At 31.8% G+C, this 17,546-nt stretch overlaps 2 protein-coding genes across 3 annotated transcripts; both read right to left on the reverse strand.

Annotated features, from left to right (window-relative positions):
- Positions 1-1,549: 1,549 nt before the first annotated feature.
- Positions 1,550-7,147, reverse strand: ALE1 (PA-domain containing subtilase family protein). The gene is made up of 10 exons (XM_068606990.2): positions 6,910-7,147; positions 5,114-5,255; positions 4,424-4,821; positions 4,237-4,332; positions 4,036-4,105; positions 3,578-3,860; positions 3,152-3,492; positions 2,795-3,062; positions 2,136-2,408; positions 1,550-2,032 (listed from the first exon to the last, which is right to left on the reverse strand). Exons 1-10 carry the CDS (start codon positions 7,101-7,103, stop codon positions 1,623-1,625), a joined length of 2,475 nt encoding a protein of 824 aa, XP_068463091.1. The 5' UTR covers positions 7,104-7,147; the 3' UTR covers positions 1,550-1,622.
- Positions 7,148-11,799: 4,652 nt separating this feature from the next.
- LOC137806735 (homeobox protein SBH1) lies at positions 11,800-17,282 on the reverse strand. Of its 2 annotated transcripts, none has more exons than XM_068606993.1 (4): positions 15,847-17,282; positions 15,225-15,468; positions 12,347-12,588; positions 11,800-12,241 (listed from the first exon to the last, which is right to left on the reverse strand). In XM_068606993.1, the coding sequence occupies exons 1-4, from the start codon at positions 16,267-16,269 to the stop codon at positions 12,041-12,043; spliced, it is 1,110 nt and encodes a 369-aa protein (XP_068463094.1). In that variant the 5' UTR covers positions 16,270-17,282; the 3' UTR covers positions 11,800-12,040. The 2 variants fall into 2 exon arrangements, with proteins under 2 accessions (XP_068463094.1, XP_068463093.1); XM_068606992.1 differs by having other exon boundaries at positions 15,225-15,471.
- Positions 17,283-17,546: the final 264 nt, after the last annotated feature.

Genomic DNA, 17,546 nt, shown 5'->3' on the forward strand with positions numbered 1-17,546 from the left:
TATGAATTATGACGGTGTATTGTAATTAATAAACTGCTAACACATACTTAAAAACATTTTGTATTAAGTTTATCAATCTAGGAGTGGTTGATATAGTTTTTTATTTAGGTATGATCATTATTACATCTTATATGAAATCCATGATTTATTTTTTTTCTTTTTATTTTATCTAATGTGAGAAATTGTAGTAAAAGGTCTGGTTTATACTAATTGTCGGTGTTCTGAGTTAAATTTTGGATTTGGAAGGATTGCAACAATTAGATTCAGTTACAAATTGTTAAATTGATTATAACCTAAACAAATACTATTGTTTTTTCATTATGTTTTTATTTTTCATTTTTTCGAATTTTAATTATGTTTTCATAAAAAAAAATTGTAATTATAAGTTTTTGGGCTTAAATATTTAAGTGGACTCAAAATATCATCTCTTAAGATGTTTAAAAAAACTAAAAAAAGGATAAAATAACTATTTAAAAAAGAAAATTTTTAAAAATTGATTTGTGTTATTATTAGAATTTTACCCGAAGTATATAAATCCTCCCCGACCGACCTGGCACCCGCAAATCCGACAATACAATTTTGGGACCATTTGGTTTTGCATTCTTATACTTTTCTTCTACACCTTCCATAAATATTAAAATTTTCAAATTATCCATTGTTTTAAAGTTATTTTAAAATAATCTAATATGAAAATCTTTTGATATTAACTTTTGGATTATATAACGTGGAATATATTAAAAAAATAATTTCCAAATTGTATAATTAAGATATGAATTGGAAATTGACTTTGAAATTGTATAATTTATAACATATTAGTAAGGGAGAATCATGTATTCTTCAATGAGTTCATGACACAATATATAGATAAAAGTTGACTGTGCCGACAGGGAAATAGCGATAAGAAGGGTGGGTAACAAAAGTGAGGGGACAATTTAATCTTTTAACAACCACATAGTTTAATCTTTTAAAAATCTCATGTGATGCAAAAAGAAATTACCTACATTTGGATGGCTGTGAATTATTTATCAAATTCTTCATGCACCTTACCAATTTGAACATCCATCTTATCATTTTTCAAAATTTTCAAATTCTCTATTCTAGATTTGAAAATCTAGAATTCAAAAAATATAATTCGAAAATCAAAATCTCATTCTGAAAAAGTAAATCCAAAATGCAAAATATACATTTTAGAAAAAAAAATCTAGAACATAAAATCTGGAAATCCAAAAAAGAATTTCTGAAATTAAAAAATGTGATTTGAAAATCCAAATCCAAAAATATATTACAGAGAAAAAGATTACAGAAAAAGAGTTACGAAAGTATTTTTTTTATTCACACTATCCTTTTATTTAAAGGCATTTTCATCATTTACATGGTACAGATGTTACATGGAAGAATTTGTTAAATCATTTTTAGAAACCGATAGGTTGATGAAGCCCAAACCCAATTATAGACCATCTCTACAACAAAAGGAGACAAAGAACAATTAAACTAAAATATTTGTAACATTTTTGGAAATAATGTTCCCATTTAGGTAGATTGGAAATAATTGCTTTTGTAAAAGAAATCATTGCCAACCGAACTTAATAACATTAAACCTGACATGGAACAATTGATCTTCATTACACTGAAAGAGCCAACACAGACAATGTTATTCGTACAATGTGGTTTAAATTTCCTGTCAGAACAATTTCACCAAAGGTAAAATTCTGCATTGGTTGGACGACACTGAATTGTATTTCCAAATCTTGCACTCCTTGTGGAGTTAAGGTAAACCAAGTTGGATAGAGGCAGACGTTAGTTCCATTTGGAGGCATAACTGAGGCCAAGTAGGTCTCTGTGGTGTTCCCCACATTCATCAAAGTTCTTTGAACAGAAACTGACCCTCTTAGTGCAGATACTGTAACTGAAGGAAGGTTTAGACTGAATGGATTTGCAAATGGGTGATTGCATTGCTCTCCAGTAGCTGCAGCGACTGCACCTGTGTCTATGTCTGGCAAAGAGCACAGGAAGCTGATGAAGTCTGCATATTCTGTTTTAGGACAAATGAATAATTCAGGTTACTTTGAGTAAAAGAACTAAGCTGATAAAGCATTGAATTCTCTGGCTCTGCCACTATACAAGTAAATACGTACCTGATGACAGTACCAAACCAGGATCAACGGCACGATTGGGGTTCACAAAGCCTGACCCATATTCAAAAGGAGTGGCGGGAAACAAGCTATTGACCTCTAAGCCTTCTGCCATTATAGGCTCTCCAAGATTGTCATACTTTGAGCTTGTTGTAGAGATAGCAGATGCTATCATGGATGGAGTCCATAAGGGATTGTGTTGCTTGATCAGTGCTGCTATTCCAGCCACATGAGGTGTGGACATGCTGGTACCAGATAATAATGCAAAACTGTCCCCTGTATGAGTTTGTAGCAAAAGAGTGTTCAGTGAAATTGGAGTTGTCAACTAATTTGGTTTTTTGCAGTACTGATTGGACCCAAGGGCCAAAAAACTCTTTTAAATACATGATCCAGTAATAGTGAAATTTATTGCAAGCTAAGAATCAGGAGTTAAGACTTATTAAAAGAAAAGGCACACAATTTAGTAATTTCCAATATAAAACTATGATAAAGTGTTTGTTCAAAAGATGAGAGTGTGTTGCATTTCTCTTTCATCAAGATACTAAGAGTACACTAAGAGTTGAGGGAGAGAGAGGATTATGTTGTGTGTGTAACAGGAGAGAATAACCTCTTTACATTTTAGATACAATTTAGCATGTTTTGAAAAAAGAAGAGAAAAGTACCTTTGAGTAGAGGTTCTGAGGCACTCATGGGGCTCCAGGCTGCCCAGATTTGGTGCCCTGGAGCAAGAATATCAGGTTTAAGAACATCTGCAAGATTTTTTTTGATGTCAATGATATCTGGACCCCTTGAAGAAAATCTACTCACTATCGGCGATCTCCCTGTGAAAGAGGCCAGTCTTCCTTCTCCCACAGCTGCCAAAGCACCAAATTCTGTGGCAGTTCCTTTCTCGTTCCTCTTTGTTTGTTCTTCACAGTATTGTAATATAACCTACAATTTCAAGCAGCCTTTTACTTATCTGATTGCAAAGATTCAGTTACATAAAAGATAGTAGTACTAGTAAGTCCTCCCTTATGTACCTTGGCATCATCTACACGAGGGATCAAAATACCAGAAAAAGCAAAAGGCATTGGCTCTGCAATATAATCACCATAGCTTGGGTTCGCAATTAAAACAAAGCCCTCCATTCCTAGAGCCTTCACGGTGTTAATAATACCACCAAGAGTTGAGGTGCCATTATAGAAGCCTGCTGAGAAGGTGCAGATAATGATACTTCCCAACACTATTTTAGGGTCCAAATCTTCTGGATGTTGGCACTCCTCTATGTACTCCTGAGTCTTTGGACTTGTTCCTTTTATTTTGACTGCATCCTTAGCTAAAACAAGCTTATGCCAAACTGATCCATTTCCAAAACTTGGTCCTGTAGGTGAGAATTTCATACGTTAAGATCATTTGGAGCACTAGACATGGACAAAATATAGGATTGTATTGAGAGACAAAAGTACCAGATAGTCCCACGCCATTAAGTATTGAGCCATTTCCAAGTAGAAGAGAAGAAGGGTACTTTCTGTTTGTGGTGGTAGCGGCAACACCGACACTCCAGGGACTGAATGACACTACACTTGAAGATGCGGGACCTTGGTTCCCTGCGGCTTGCACCACCAGAACTCCTGCTTTTCGTGCAAACAACAAAGAAATGTCAAATATGTTTAAGAAAGTTAAGGTGTCTTGTGGTGGTTCCTTTGGTCCCACAGATAGGGATAAGATATCCACTCCATCCAGGACAGCCTGCGCAAATCATGCAAACTATTTCAGTTCTTATGGCCACTCACATTATTATCGCCACCCGATTAGGGACAAAACATTAAGAGACCAACACTAGCCATTTTTAAACATTCTTCCTTCTTGATTAATTTTAGATTCTTAAAGGATGTAATCCATTGAGAACTGAACTGAAGCTTACGTGATCGATCGCAGCAATAACATCTGCTAGAGTTCCCACGGAGGGATACACAGCCTTATAAACAGCAATCCTGCAAAAAACCAACATCATTCGAAGCTACACAAATGTCATCATACATCATTGAGGTGTATGTTCTACATTTTTGTTTTTTGTTAAATGGCATTTAAACAAGCAGCCACAAAGCAAAATTAGACAGCTGACCTTGCACGTGGTGCCATTCCACTAGCTTTCCCATAGCAAAAACCGTTCACCACAACAGGGACACCAGCATTTCCAGCAGCAATAGATGCCACATGACTGAAACCAATGGAATTAGCCAGAGCAAGGTACATCTTAATAACTGTTAGTTACAAGAGAGGGAAATGAATTGATATATATATATATATACCTGCCATGTCCATCTGCGTCAAACGGTGAAAGAATATCCTTGGAAGCATCGAGGGTAGTAGCAGCTTGAGCCCCAGCAGAGAAGTACCTGGCGGCTAGTATCTTTCCATTACAAGAACTAGGAGGGAAGAGAGGACCCGTCATGCAGGCAGCCTCAAAACGAGAGAGGTTTGAGGTGAAAGGTAGCATGGGATCGTAAGCAAAGCTGGGATGAAAAGGGTTGATGCCACTATCCACAAAACCAATCACAACTCCATCACCTGCATTTTTCTCTCCTCCTTCCTGCGCCCATATTCCCTTTGGTAAACTTAGAAAGTCAGGTGTGTATGTTGTCATCATTTTCACTCCTCTGTCTTTCTCTACCAACTTAATTCCCGCCCCACTTCTTAGTCTTTCAGCCTGCAAGTTTTTGTCACCACCCCCATGCACACGTAAATAACAACAATGATTGACTTTAATGTTAGGTTTCAAAATTTTCATTTTACTTTCTAAAATAGTTTCCTTCTTTCGTTAGTTTAAATTCATCAACTTGATGAAGCATAATAATGGGAGGACAAAAATATCGTATCATGCAGTATTTATTATGTGAAGCAAAACTTTAGGGTAAAAAAATGATTATGAGATAAAGGTGAAAGTAAGAATTAAGAAAAGGAGAAAAATATGTGTAGTGTTAAATAAAATAGAAGAGGACCTGGGAAGGAGTTGTGTGGACAGAAAAACCATTGATAATGTGTTTGTAACTGTGGAGTTTGTTGTAGCTTCCTGTATCCAAGGTACTTTGCAGAAATAGATCGTGAGATGATACTAAGTGCTCATGTGTCTTTGAAGCTTCGCTGATCACCCAAAGATGAAACAATGGTCAGCTTTGTTGATCAGCATAATTTGTCTGTAATTAAGGATTCATTTATGAACCTCAATATTTCATTCTAGTGCTTAATTTAATTTCCCTTTCGGTGAATGACAATTAAGGAATCAATATTGCCACGTTTTAAGTATAAACATGACACAATGGTCAAACAAATAAACCCTAAACCCTAAGGAAAAGTTTCTTTTCATACTAAATAACATAATACATTTGACAATCAATTATAATAATATAATAATATTTTTTAATTAAAAATAAAATAAATATAATTAAAATAATAATTGATTAGAGGGTTAAAGTATCACCATCAAAAAAACAAAAGCCTTACAATAAGTTTTTGAAATTTTAAAGACAATACTTTTTAAATGATTAATAAAAAATATACAATAACATTATAAAGATTGTTTACATTGTCACCCAATCACTAATTATTATTGTATGATAAATTTGCGATACTATATATTTATATATATCAAAAGTCATATTCGTGTTTTTTTATCCGATAATAGTTTGAAAATTTTTAGTGCATGCTAATTAAACTCTTTCGTAGGAAAAAAATTTCGTGCTAAATTTATTTGTAATGTAATATTCTTTAGTGGAAAACATTTTGTTAGCAACGTTCTTTCTAAACATACCCATTTATAAGAAAAACTTAAAGTAAAAAATGATATAAGAGTATTTAAAGCTACATACTAGCACAAGTGTATTTCATTAAGTAAAATTGTAAAATATAAATAAAATATTTAAAGTTATAAAAATATGTAGAATGAATTTAAACAAGCTAAAAATATAAGTTATTTAGATTTAGGAGAATAATAATTCATTTTAAATAATAGCAAATGAGTTTTTTTTTAAAAAGATATAAAATTATTTTGAGATATTAATACTCAAAAATATTAAATAAATAAAACATAACAATTTCTCGCTGTAAAAAATATGCATAAAACAGTCTTAACCAACTAATTATTGACATATATATATAAAGTATTAAGCAATTAATATATAAGTACTAAGCAATTAATATATAAGTACTAAGCAATTAATATATATAATTGACATAATTAACATTTATAAATAAATAAAAAAATTTATGATTTAATAATAATATTAAGTATTAAACAATTCATAATTCACGTAAAATTTTATGATTAATTAATTATTTGATTTTTTGCTATATATATATACACACCAATAAGTGTTAAACAATTCATAATTGACATAACATTTATAAATAACTAACAAATTGGTGTTTAATACATACATAAATGAATTTGAACAAATAATAAAGTTGTGTATACAGAAGAAAATGAGTATAATAAAATATCATTAAAAAATAGAAATTCAAATATAACATCATATAAATATAATAAAGAGATTGTTAGTGTGGGAAGTGAGAGGTGGAAGTGTGTCTGTGTATTATTAACCTGTTGGGGTTTGAGAGGTGGAGGTGTGCTTTTGGTACTGCAGATTTTTCTGCAGAATTTAGCTTAAGCTTGTTAACTCTTGTTTTTTTAGAAGAAGCTAGCTATTGATAAAAGTGTTAGAAAAGTCCTCAAATATTCCATTTTATTTTAATTTAATTATTTTTTGCTAATAAAATAAAAATAAAAAAAAATAAAAACCTGTTGATGTGCATCGTTGATGAATGTTGGTCCATTGAAGGTTCTTGACGAAAAGCATGTGCATCTCCTTCCATTAAGACCAAGTATATTGAACGCTCTTCATGAATCAAGCAAGTTATAGCAGCCAACACCATGGAAATCAGAATGGCTGCTACAACTGGTAAAGCTATAGAAGCAGCAATTACTTTGCCCATTGTTGCAACAGCTAGATCGATCTCAGTGCAACCACACTTGTTTAAATCTTCCTTTTAATCATGAATGGTAATGATTCTTATACGCGCAGCAACTTGGCTGTGAACGTGAACGTAAATTTCATTTTGGCACTTAGCATGTCTTAGTCCAGCCGTTACTATCTTTTATTCAAAGTTAGTTCACAGTGTATTGATTACTATACCTTTTACGTAGTTTGCATGTGCCTCTCACGCTAACCACGCAAAAAACCAAACACAGACCAAACTTTACTCCTAAAAAAAGGACATCCTCGTCAATTAGTCGGTTCAATTCACAACAATTTTTTCACCTAGTGTTTTTCATAACTTCTCTTTTTCTTTTTTTTTACTATATTTTTTTCGAGAGTTACAAGAGTTTCATTATTTTTAATTTACTTTTGTATTGATTATTAGCAGTAACCTCTGCCAAAAGTAATGTTCATGAGCTGGGATGGATCACTGTTGAGGGTAAACTTCTCTCTTCCATGTGATATAGTGATTTGGATTAAAAGTAGTTTTGTGAAAAATTTCCGTTTCAAACCAAAGAATTTTATCTACATTTCTTTTATGCCAAATTAGCTGTAATTTTTAAATGTACTTTATATATAAGGTGACAACCTAGACTATAATGATTGAGACAAACTATGAAACTTAATATTATCTTATATATATATATATATATATTAAAGTCATATAATTTTTCACAATTATTTTTTTAAGATATAAGAACTTATAACACAATATATTTGCATGATCAATTGAAACAAACTATTCTTAACGTGTAAATTTACATATTTCACTGTTACAAAATTTTTAAATAAAAACTAATTTTATAGATTAAAAATAATTAGATACTATATAGATTAAATTAAATACTATTTTAGGAACTAAAAAATTATTAGTTTTTATTATTTATAAATATATTTTAAATTGGTATCTAATTAGTTATCAAGGTTTTAACTATTAATTATTTATATTGTAAATTTGGTAGCAAAAACTTTAGTAGTTAATTATCAATTATTTATATTGTAAATTTGGTAGCAAAAACTTTAGTAGTTAATTAGATACTAATTAGAAACTATTAACTAATTTAGAAATCAATAATTTTTTTAGTCCTCTGAAATGGTCTCTAATTTAGTTAATATAGTCACTAATTATTTTTTATCTGTAAAATTGATTATTTTTATTTAATAATTTTTTTTGCCGTATTTTTTTTATAATATTTTATGAATTTCATACCAAAAGCAACGTTGTTGACTTTAAAATTTAAAGATTTTGTTTTCTTTCTGATAAAACGAATCTAATTAATTTTAAAACAACCCCTTAAACATTATTCTGTAAACAGAAAATTAATGAGATTTAATTATGTTGAAAGAGAATAACATGAAGATTAAAAATATTATTACTCTTTATTTGGTTATTTGAAAAAAAGTTAAACTTATGCATTTTTATTTTAAATATTTTAAAATAGAAATATTAAAGTTCTACTGTATGTTTTATTTAATAGTTTTACAATTTAAGTTAAAGTTGTGAGCAGGAGTGAAGCAAAATTGAAGTGTGGTCCAACCAAGGCTTAAACAACGGTGCATGTAATTTAAGGTCTCTCTGCTCCGGTTTACATATTTAAAATTACTTATAGTTTATATATATATATATATATATATATATATATATATATATATATATATATATATATACACACACACACTTTTAAAAAATAATCTAAGCTGTGATAGAAATTTATATTTTATCTATTAGTAGTTTATTTAAAAATAAAAATGAATTTAGAGACAGATAAAAATACAGTAAATTCATAATGTTAACCACAAAAAACAGTAGTTGGAAAGGATTGAGAGATTTTCTTTTACACTTGAGACCTTTTGTTACAAATTGCAGACTGGTGTGTGAAATTTATTTTCAGAAAAATTGGAGAGAAAGTGGGTCTAATTCTGAGACGTGATATAAGACTTTTCTCAATATAAATTAGAAAGTTATATATATCAAATTTTTTTCACGTTATTATTTATAAGAGAACGTTGGTAAGAGTTTCTTCGCTGAACAAAAGTATTTTTAGCATTTTTCTTTAACCTCTTATATATTTCTATATAATATTCATCATTGTTTATAATTAAAATTTTATATTTTTAAAACAACTTATCAATAATTGAGAAGAACCTTGTATCATAATATAATCTAATTTATATATACATGTTTATTATAAAGTTTACTTATATAAAATACTCTTGTAAACTTTAAAACATTAGTTGTTTATTCTAAATTGTAATTTTAGTAAATTTATCTTTTTATTTTTTACATTTTTCGTCATTTTATTATATTTATTTCTTCCTTAAATATAAAATTTGAACTTTATATGAATCATTGTTTTACTCTTTATCTTATAATCTTATTTCTCATCGGAAGCTTTGACATTTTTCGTAATCTTTATTTTTATAAAAGACCTAAGATTTGACATATGTAGTTTGATTGTGGCTTTATTTATTCATTCCTTATAATATTGAGATGAAAAAACAAATCTCAAATATGAATTTTAATCTTAGTATTTCTTTATAACTTCATTTTCACATTTTCTTCTTCTTTCCTTTCTTCTTTTTATTCTAGAAATGTGCCTTTTATCATAGGTTTGATTCATGATTTGCTTTAGTTTAGCCCTTTTCCCTTTCTTTTTACTCTATCTGTAAAATAAGCATTTATTTTTATTTAGTTTTTTTTTCTAAATTTTTGTAGTATTTATTACTTTAAATATGTACAAATCTCTAGCATTATTTTTGTATTTTAAAATTAGCCTCTGAAATTGGTTTGGTTGTGTTAAAATTTAAGAAAAGAATAAAATGTCATGTCACATTATACCATTTGTAGAAAGATAAAATTTTATATAGAAAAACGTTAAAGTCGGGCCACCCAAGAAATAGCATCGGGCCGGGTGAATACTGAAATAACTAAATGGACAACGATTGAAATTCAGATTGCAAAATAACTGTGCATTAATTTATAAACATTAAAAAGGTTTTATAATAATAATAATTTGACCAAATTGTAATTTTTTTATACTTTTAGTCTTTATCATTGATTTTGATCATTCTATTGTTTCCCTCAATCTTAGACTACCAATATTTGAAAATGATCTATTTTTAAAATTTTTAATTTGTTATAAGTATATTTTAATTAATATTAAACTATTTTTCTAATATTTTAAATAAATATATTAGTTATAGTCCAATTGGATCAACATGGAATATATACAAAGTTAATAATTAGATTTTTTTTTTTTTTTAAAATGACAAAAAATAGAATGGTCAAAATCATGAATCGGGAATTAAATTATGGAAATAATAATTTGACACCCATAAAAAAATACACCCACTTTATAACTCACTTCAATAATATAATAATATGTATTAGAATTTTAATTTAAAAGGTAAAATAAATATAAATAAAATATTATTATTTTGAGTTAAGAAGTAAGTGTTTTCGGCTTGATAGGTATCAAAATATCACCACTCTTAAATTATTAAAATCAAAATTTATACTGATAATTTAATGCATGGCCAAAATCTATTGCACTCAATTTCTAAGAATATTACTTGATATTTTTTATTTTATATATTATATTCTTAAGTTATTATTATAAGTTTAAATATATGTCTAATTAATTAAACTAACTAGACGTGGATGACACTAAGTCTTGAAACATTATTCTTTAAAAAAAAATCTTCGCATTTTTTTCTATTGTTTTGAAATAATTTCCGTTTTTAAATCTTCTTTACACGTTTTAAAGCTCAAGACTCTCATTTGACAAGACATTTTAGGTAGCTTCATGTAATGCCGGTTTATATGATAATATTTTTTATTTTTTTTCAAATCTGTTTTTAGCTAGTTAATGGGAAAGAATAGCAGTGCCAGAGATTAAAAGTAATCAAACGATTTACATTCAAAATTCTTTAAAAATTTACTTTTTAACCATTTTATTGGATTATATTTATTCATCAATCGGAATACAGTTATAGACTAACTTACATTACCTTTTTACCGCAAATTGTGAATGTATTTTCGAGCTGACGCAAATATGTATTAGAAAATAATGTCAATCAGGTATACAAATTAAGCTTCTTAAAATTTATCTTTTCCTTTCTACAAGTTAAATTATATTTAACATAAGCACCACATACATACATATATACGTATTCATATAAATATATATATATATATATATATATATATATATATATATATATAAACGCTGTCTTTTAAACGGTTCTCTCCTATCAATTCTGTTCCTTTTTGTATTTTGGTGAGGAACACACGAATTGCATACTTGTTAGTGCTGCTGCTCTAAAATCTTGCAGGGTTGATGCATTATTTTGTGGTGTCAGGATTTGGGTGTTGCACTAAACTCTTGTTATAGTGCTGCTGCTCTAAAATCTTGCAGGGTTGATACATTATTTTGTGGTGTCAGGATTTGGGTGTTGCACTAAAAACGATTTCTTGAATCCTTCCTTGAGACTGCACCTTATCTTATGTTTTATTAAGGTAGGTGTAATTGATGTATAAAGATTGTGATACCTCAAATATTTGATTGAAATATTTCGTTGTGTCTGATTTTATTTTATTAATTATTTGTTGATAAAAAATATATATAAAAGACAAATTTATGCGGCCAACATTATTTTATGAACATGCACATTTCCTTGAGAAAATTAGTTACTGAATTACAAAAGACTTCATTCCCACTTAATATTACAAGTGCAAAAGGTTAATCCTTTTAGATTAACATTTGAGACATATTTTAGTGTGTAAATATGGTTACTTAGTGACTAAAGTAACATACTTATTATATATGAATAACGCCTTGCCTTTTGACAGAACACATATAGGTTTAGAGCACACAGGCACCAAAACGTTTCTTAGAGCATTGTGTGAGAGAGATCGGGAAAGGGATTGCCCACAACATTTTCCATGTAGTAGTGTGGATGGCTTGGATCAACCACCACAAATTGCATGTCCTCCGAAGGCTTCCAGTGTCGTTTCCTTTGATTAATAAACCAGTTGTTAATTTGCTTCTGATCCAGCCCTGTTGACTCTGCAAGTGCCAGCTTCTGAGATTCCTGTTCATGCATCAAAATTAAGCAGGTACAAAAACACCTGCTAAGTTATTTCCACAATAACATGTTTCACATATAACTAAAAATAAAGTGATAGATGCAACATACAGATGGGTAAGGCCATTTGTAGTGTCTGCTCCACCAATCAAGTAATTGTTGCCTTGCTTCTTTGGGCAACTTGCCCTTTTTTCTCTTCTTCGTGAATTCCTGCTTCAAACTACCTAGGTATCCACGGTACTTACGCAAGAGTTGACCTTTCAGTTCTTGGTCCTCTGCCTGTGGATCTATTATGTTGTTGTGCACATCAATATCTTCAGATGATCCATTCCTATCACCACCTTCATTACAACCTGCTGTTCAACCCAATTAGAAAACAAAGAACACCATCTTTCTTAGAAAGAAAAAGGTACGTGAATTCTCCATTCAATTTCTTACCAAAGTTACTAATGTAAAGCGTTTATAACATGAACCCCAGAAATTATAATGCTCTTATACCACCATCTGTCTTATGGTGTCCACCAATCTCACTCAATTGAATTCTTTAAATTTAAGATGAAATAATTAACAACATTTGATTACCTTGTCAGTAAACATTAGCTGACACCAAGCAAGTGATCCCAAACCATCTAGTAATTTATCAACTAACAAACTTTATAACGAAAATTTCTAACGAGACTAAAATATATGGTGCTATGGAACCAACAAAATGGCTTGTTTATAGTAAAGTTCAGTCAAATTTGCTAGCATTTATTAAGTTATTATTAAAGCGTAACTCTCCATGACAAGCAAATTTATACAACAATGAAAAGCTTAATGTAGCAAATACAGGATATATTTAACTATCAAACCACTAACTTGTGTTTGGTGCAGGTTTTGACTACGGGGTACGATTACATAAAGGATGACTAACAGTACATCTTAGATAAATTAGAAAACAATGAATGATGAACACAAGTCAGATTTTAAAATGATCCAATAAGAAATGAATCCAACCGTATTTTTAATAAAGACAGTGTCTCCATATCCAACCTTGAGACAGTAAATACCTAAACCCAACAACGTCAGAAAAGAGGACTACAGTCTTTAAATGTCACTGCCTACTTCACCGATTTAACTTGAGTAAGACTAATTTAACAATCATATTAAACCTTATCAAGCAAAAATGGAATTTCACTCTTTGCAGCATGAGGCCACTGTTTCTTTTCATCAGCAAAGAATAAAAGATTAAATATAAGACATGGAAGAAAAGGGGGTGCATAATGAATTACTTCAAAAACTTCATAATTAAAGCAAAACACCACAGTAATTGTGGTCATATTTATCTAAAATCACATGCAACAATATTCATACAGCCACGTTCATGGAGGGGCCAAACTATAGTAGCAAAAAGACATTGCGATTAGTCATGGAAGAAATAAAACCATCAAGAAATTAATAGCAATAACAGAAGTAGTAGTAACAATAATAATTGAATCCACTGAAAAAGTTCAATTGTTCAACACCTACAAAAAATGAAATTGCACAGGGACCCTCTACCCAGAAAAAACCCATGAACTACTAACAATCGGGGGACCAAGAACGTAAAAATTTGTGACCAAGAACGTTAAATTTGTTCCTTTACATCAACAGAAGACCATGCACTACTTTGGGCTCATACATAAATGGATTGATATTAAAGAAATCTCGGCTGTAATTATATCTAAGGCAGTACACAAAAGTTTCCTGCTGTTTTTCACTGTGGTCATCAACGCACAAGCAGCAAAGTTTGAAAAATAACGATGGTTGTCACATTCAAATGCTAATTTCAATCAGCAATGTTAGCACCATGTAGACGTACATATGGCAAGTGACCATCCATTTCCAGTTATAGACACACCAATGTGTAGTTTTATCATATCAAAGACACAGTTATAGTAACCACGGCAATATGCACTGCACGGTCGGACACAAACACATGATAAATAATGACAATACGCATAGATACAACAATTATGAGAATAACAAAGGCCACCTAACTAAAACGCATGAATTTATGAGCATATAAACTATTAAAAGTTAGTTTAGCAAAATCATGATTTGTTGTAGAGCAAAATGATGGTGAATAGCTAAAACTACTTATTTTTGTTTGATAAAATGTAGTGTAAAAGGCCTTCTTTAATGTAATATTATATATTATTGAACATTGTTTGGTAAATATCTCCTGCAACTGCCCCTAAGAGCCTCTTTAAAGCCATTTGTTTGACTGCACTGAGCATGACATTCCGAAACGACCTAGTCACCAACAACCTCGCAATTAACACTCTTGACTCTTGAGCACCAGTTCAATGAAACCCTAGACTCTCTCCACTAAAACCAAATTCACATTCCAGCTGCCACTCCCTCTGTCGTTGGATTTACTTTAAGCATGAGTTTTATCCACACTCAGATGCAAAATCAAACAACAGCCAAGTAGAGAGAGCAGTAAAATCAAATAGGGAAACACACAGAAGAATTTAGGAAAAGACTTGTATTTCCAAAAATAAAAAAGCTGAAATTGTGTCAATATCATCAGGGCACGCAGGAAGGGCAGAATTTAGCCAACAAAAGTTTATTCAATGCACTAACACCGATAAGATGTTATACAGATAGGTACCACCCATTCACATTTTGACAGCCCATGCCAGAATTTCAAGTCTTCTTAAACAAAGAAAAGACAAACACTCTTTATCAATTAAACATCATTCATAATGAAAACAAATACTTAACGGTAGGAAAATTATTTCAACTTTTATCATAAAAAGTAGATGAAGCAAGCACTCGGTTAAATTCAAGAACAAGAAGTTCTTTAACAACTTTCCCAGAACCTACAACCTCGAAAACACAGTCATGCAAGGATATTCAATTAAATAAATTAACATCAAACAGGCAAACACCCAACAAAAGAAACATTAAAAGGATAAGAAACATAGAAATCAAAGCTGGAGTCGGAGAAGGGGTTATGAATCACCAGTGTCGGAAGAAGAAATGGTAAGAGATTTGAACTGGCACTCGATCCTTTGAAGGAAGAGCATGGCTTCCTTGAAGGGTTTGGTGAGCTCTTGCTCGTACTTGATCAGCATCTCACAGTAAGCCTCCATGAACTGGTCTAGCGCCGGATCCTCACCGATTCTAGCCGTTCCACCTGCCATAGTCACTGCAGCAGATGCACATGCTTCTTCTAGCCTTGCCACCACTTCAGGTGGCGCCCCAACCTGCTAAGTACGTGCATCAACTGTATGAGTAAACCCTTACGACCAAATAGCATGCTTGTCATTAATAGTTAAGCTAGCCATCTTTAAAGGGTTTATACTTCTACTACAACTTCTTTTTCTTTAAAATATAATAATAATACGTAGTTCGTCACTAGTATGAAAGGATGACTTACTTTAATAAAGAAATTACTTCACATGTCACAACTCAGATCCGAACTTACTAAGGAAAGAGTGTTAACGAGTTGAATAAATTAATTAAGCATCGTTTTCAATCACTCTAGCTGTCTATATTTATCTACTTTTCACCTAAGTGGGGAACGTTGGGTCAATGGATATCATGAGTTAAGGTTAACCTTTTATGTTTTTCCTTTCCCTCACCTTTTGACAATTGACGTAGGCTGCCAAGAGACGGTGATAATGAGGATGGGCCATGATCTTGGCCTTCACAGCAGAAGAAGAAGAAGAAGAGGAACTTCCATCGTTGTTGTTGTTCGTGTTGCGGCTGTGGATCTCCATGAAATACCCTAACTCAGAGGTGTTGGTGTTGTGGTTATTGTCGTGGATGCTATTGCGGTTTGGGTGGTGATTATTAGTAGTAGTAGGCATGGGAAGGAAGAGAGTATTTGTGTTTGTGTTTACATTAGGATTACGATTAGGATTATTAAGATTAGGATTTAATGGATGATGACCACCATGATGAGAAGTCACTAAAGGCATCATCATCATTGGACAAACCCCACTACTACTTGTATTCTCTCCAAAACCCATCACACTGGAGGCCTCGTTAGAACCACCCTCCATTGCCTCCTCACCAATTCACAGACACACCCATCCACACTCTTATCCGTTTCCCCTACCTATATTATATTCAAAATTTACTACCTCAACTTATCACATGAAGAGGGAAAAAAAAACTAAGCCCACCTCTCCTTTTTCCCTCTCCCTCTACTTTTTGCTCCCAAGATGAGTTGTCTTCAGGGCTCCCCCGGATTTTATGCTACAAGTTTCAGGCCTTTTACAGAAAAATCCAAAACAGTGATCTTGGTGCTGTAGTTGTTGTCTGATACACGAAGTGGAAGAGGGTTGTGTTTTTTTTCTCTACTGTGGCTTTCCTGACAAAGTCTACACAATTTTGCTTGGAAAAACGGGTGTTGGGTCTTTCTTATAAACCTTACCACCACCCATTGAAGCATTCACTGGAGCATGAGTAGAGAGAGAGAGAGAAAAAAAAAGAGAAAGATGCACGCATAAACTGACTGGGGTTTGTTGTAGTAGAAGAAAAGGAGAGAGTGGTGGATGGTGATGTAAATGGCCGAGGGAATGGTGCAAAGAAAGGGTGGATTTTACCTTCCCAATGAAACTCTCCCCCTCGTTTCCTGCACTGCGCCACTGGCAAAGAAAAGCAGGAGAGAGAAAGAAACAGCGCAATTCTTTCTCAAATCTCACTTCTACAGAAGAGAGAGAGAGAGAGGAACGATCAAATCGAGGGAGAGCCAACAAGTAAATACTGACGATGATGGATGACGGATTAATGGAAGAGATAGATGACACGGAATCAGCCTTCACCTTGTCCTTTTTCTTTCCCCTTAAAACTATTTCCACAGTAATTTATAATTAATTTAAAGAGTGAAAAATAGAAGAGAAAAATATTGTTAGCTAGGTTGAAAATGGAAAAAATAGTGAGTTGTAGTATAATTGAGAAGTCGTAAGCCCTATTGGTGTGTTGAAGTAGAGATGATTATGGTTGGTTTTTGTGTGAGTTAGAATTGAGTCTGTGTCCATAGCATAGCATAGCATAGGATCTAATCTGAGATTATTGACTATAGAAAAAGAGCGTGTGGTGCAGTTAAGTAAATAAAGCTGGTAAAGTTTGTGGGACAGTCCGAATGTCTCTTCCTCTCTGCAGTGATGAGATGGTGTAATTCTCTCTCTAGTCTGCTACCATTACCATTATACGTTATGTCCCTCCTTTATAACCCCAAATAATAAATCACCTTCTGCTTTTCTTCACACTTCTATCTCTTTCTCTCTCTCTTTCTCCCCCATTTAATTGCTCCCATCCTGTCACACACCCCATC

Source organism: Phaseolus vulgaris, chromosome 3 (genome assembly GCF_051622355.1).
Source record: "Phaseolus vulgaris cultivar YP4 chromosome 3, ASM5162235v1, whole genome shotgun sequence".
In the NCBI taxonomy this organism is placed as follows: domain Eukaryota; kingdom Viridiplantae; phylum Streptophyta; class Magnoliopsida; order Fabales; family Fabaceae; genus Phaseolus; species Phaseolus vulgaris.

What these genes read in the sequence shown, in the direction of transcription:
- ALE1 (XM_068606990.2), bottom strand. Translation starts at nt 7,103, where the DNA reads ATGGGCAAAGTAATTGCTGCTTCTATAGCTTTACCAGTTGTAGCAGCC. An exon ending in TCAACGATGCACATCAACAG is followed by an intron (nt 5,256 to 6,909) that starts GTTTTTATTTTT and finishes TTGGGTGATCAG; the next exon opens with CGAAGCTTCAAAGACACATG. An exon ending in CTCGTGTAGATGATGCCAAG is followed by an intron (nt 3,063 to 3,151) that starts GTACATAAGGGA and finishes TTGAAATTGTAG; the next exon opens with GTTATATTACAATACTGTGA.
- LOC137806735 (XM_068606992.1), bottom strand. Translation starts at nt 16,269, where the DNA reads ATGGAGGGTGGTTCTAACGAGGCCTCCAGTGTGATGGGTTTTGGAGAG. An exon ending in CCTACGTCAATTGTCAAAAG is followed by an intron (nt 15,472 to 15,846) that starts GTGAGGGAAAGG and finishes GCACGTACTTAG; the next exon opens with CAGGTTGGGGCGCCACCTGA. An exon ending in CATTTCTTCTTCCGACACTG is followed by an intron (nt 12,589 to 15,224) that starts GTGATTCATAAC and finishes GTTGAACAGCAG; the next exon opens with GTTGTAATGAAGGTGGTGAT.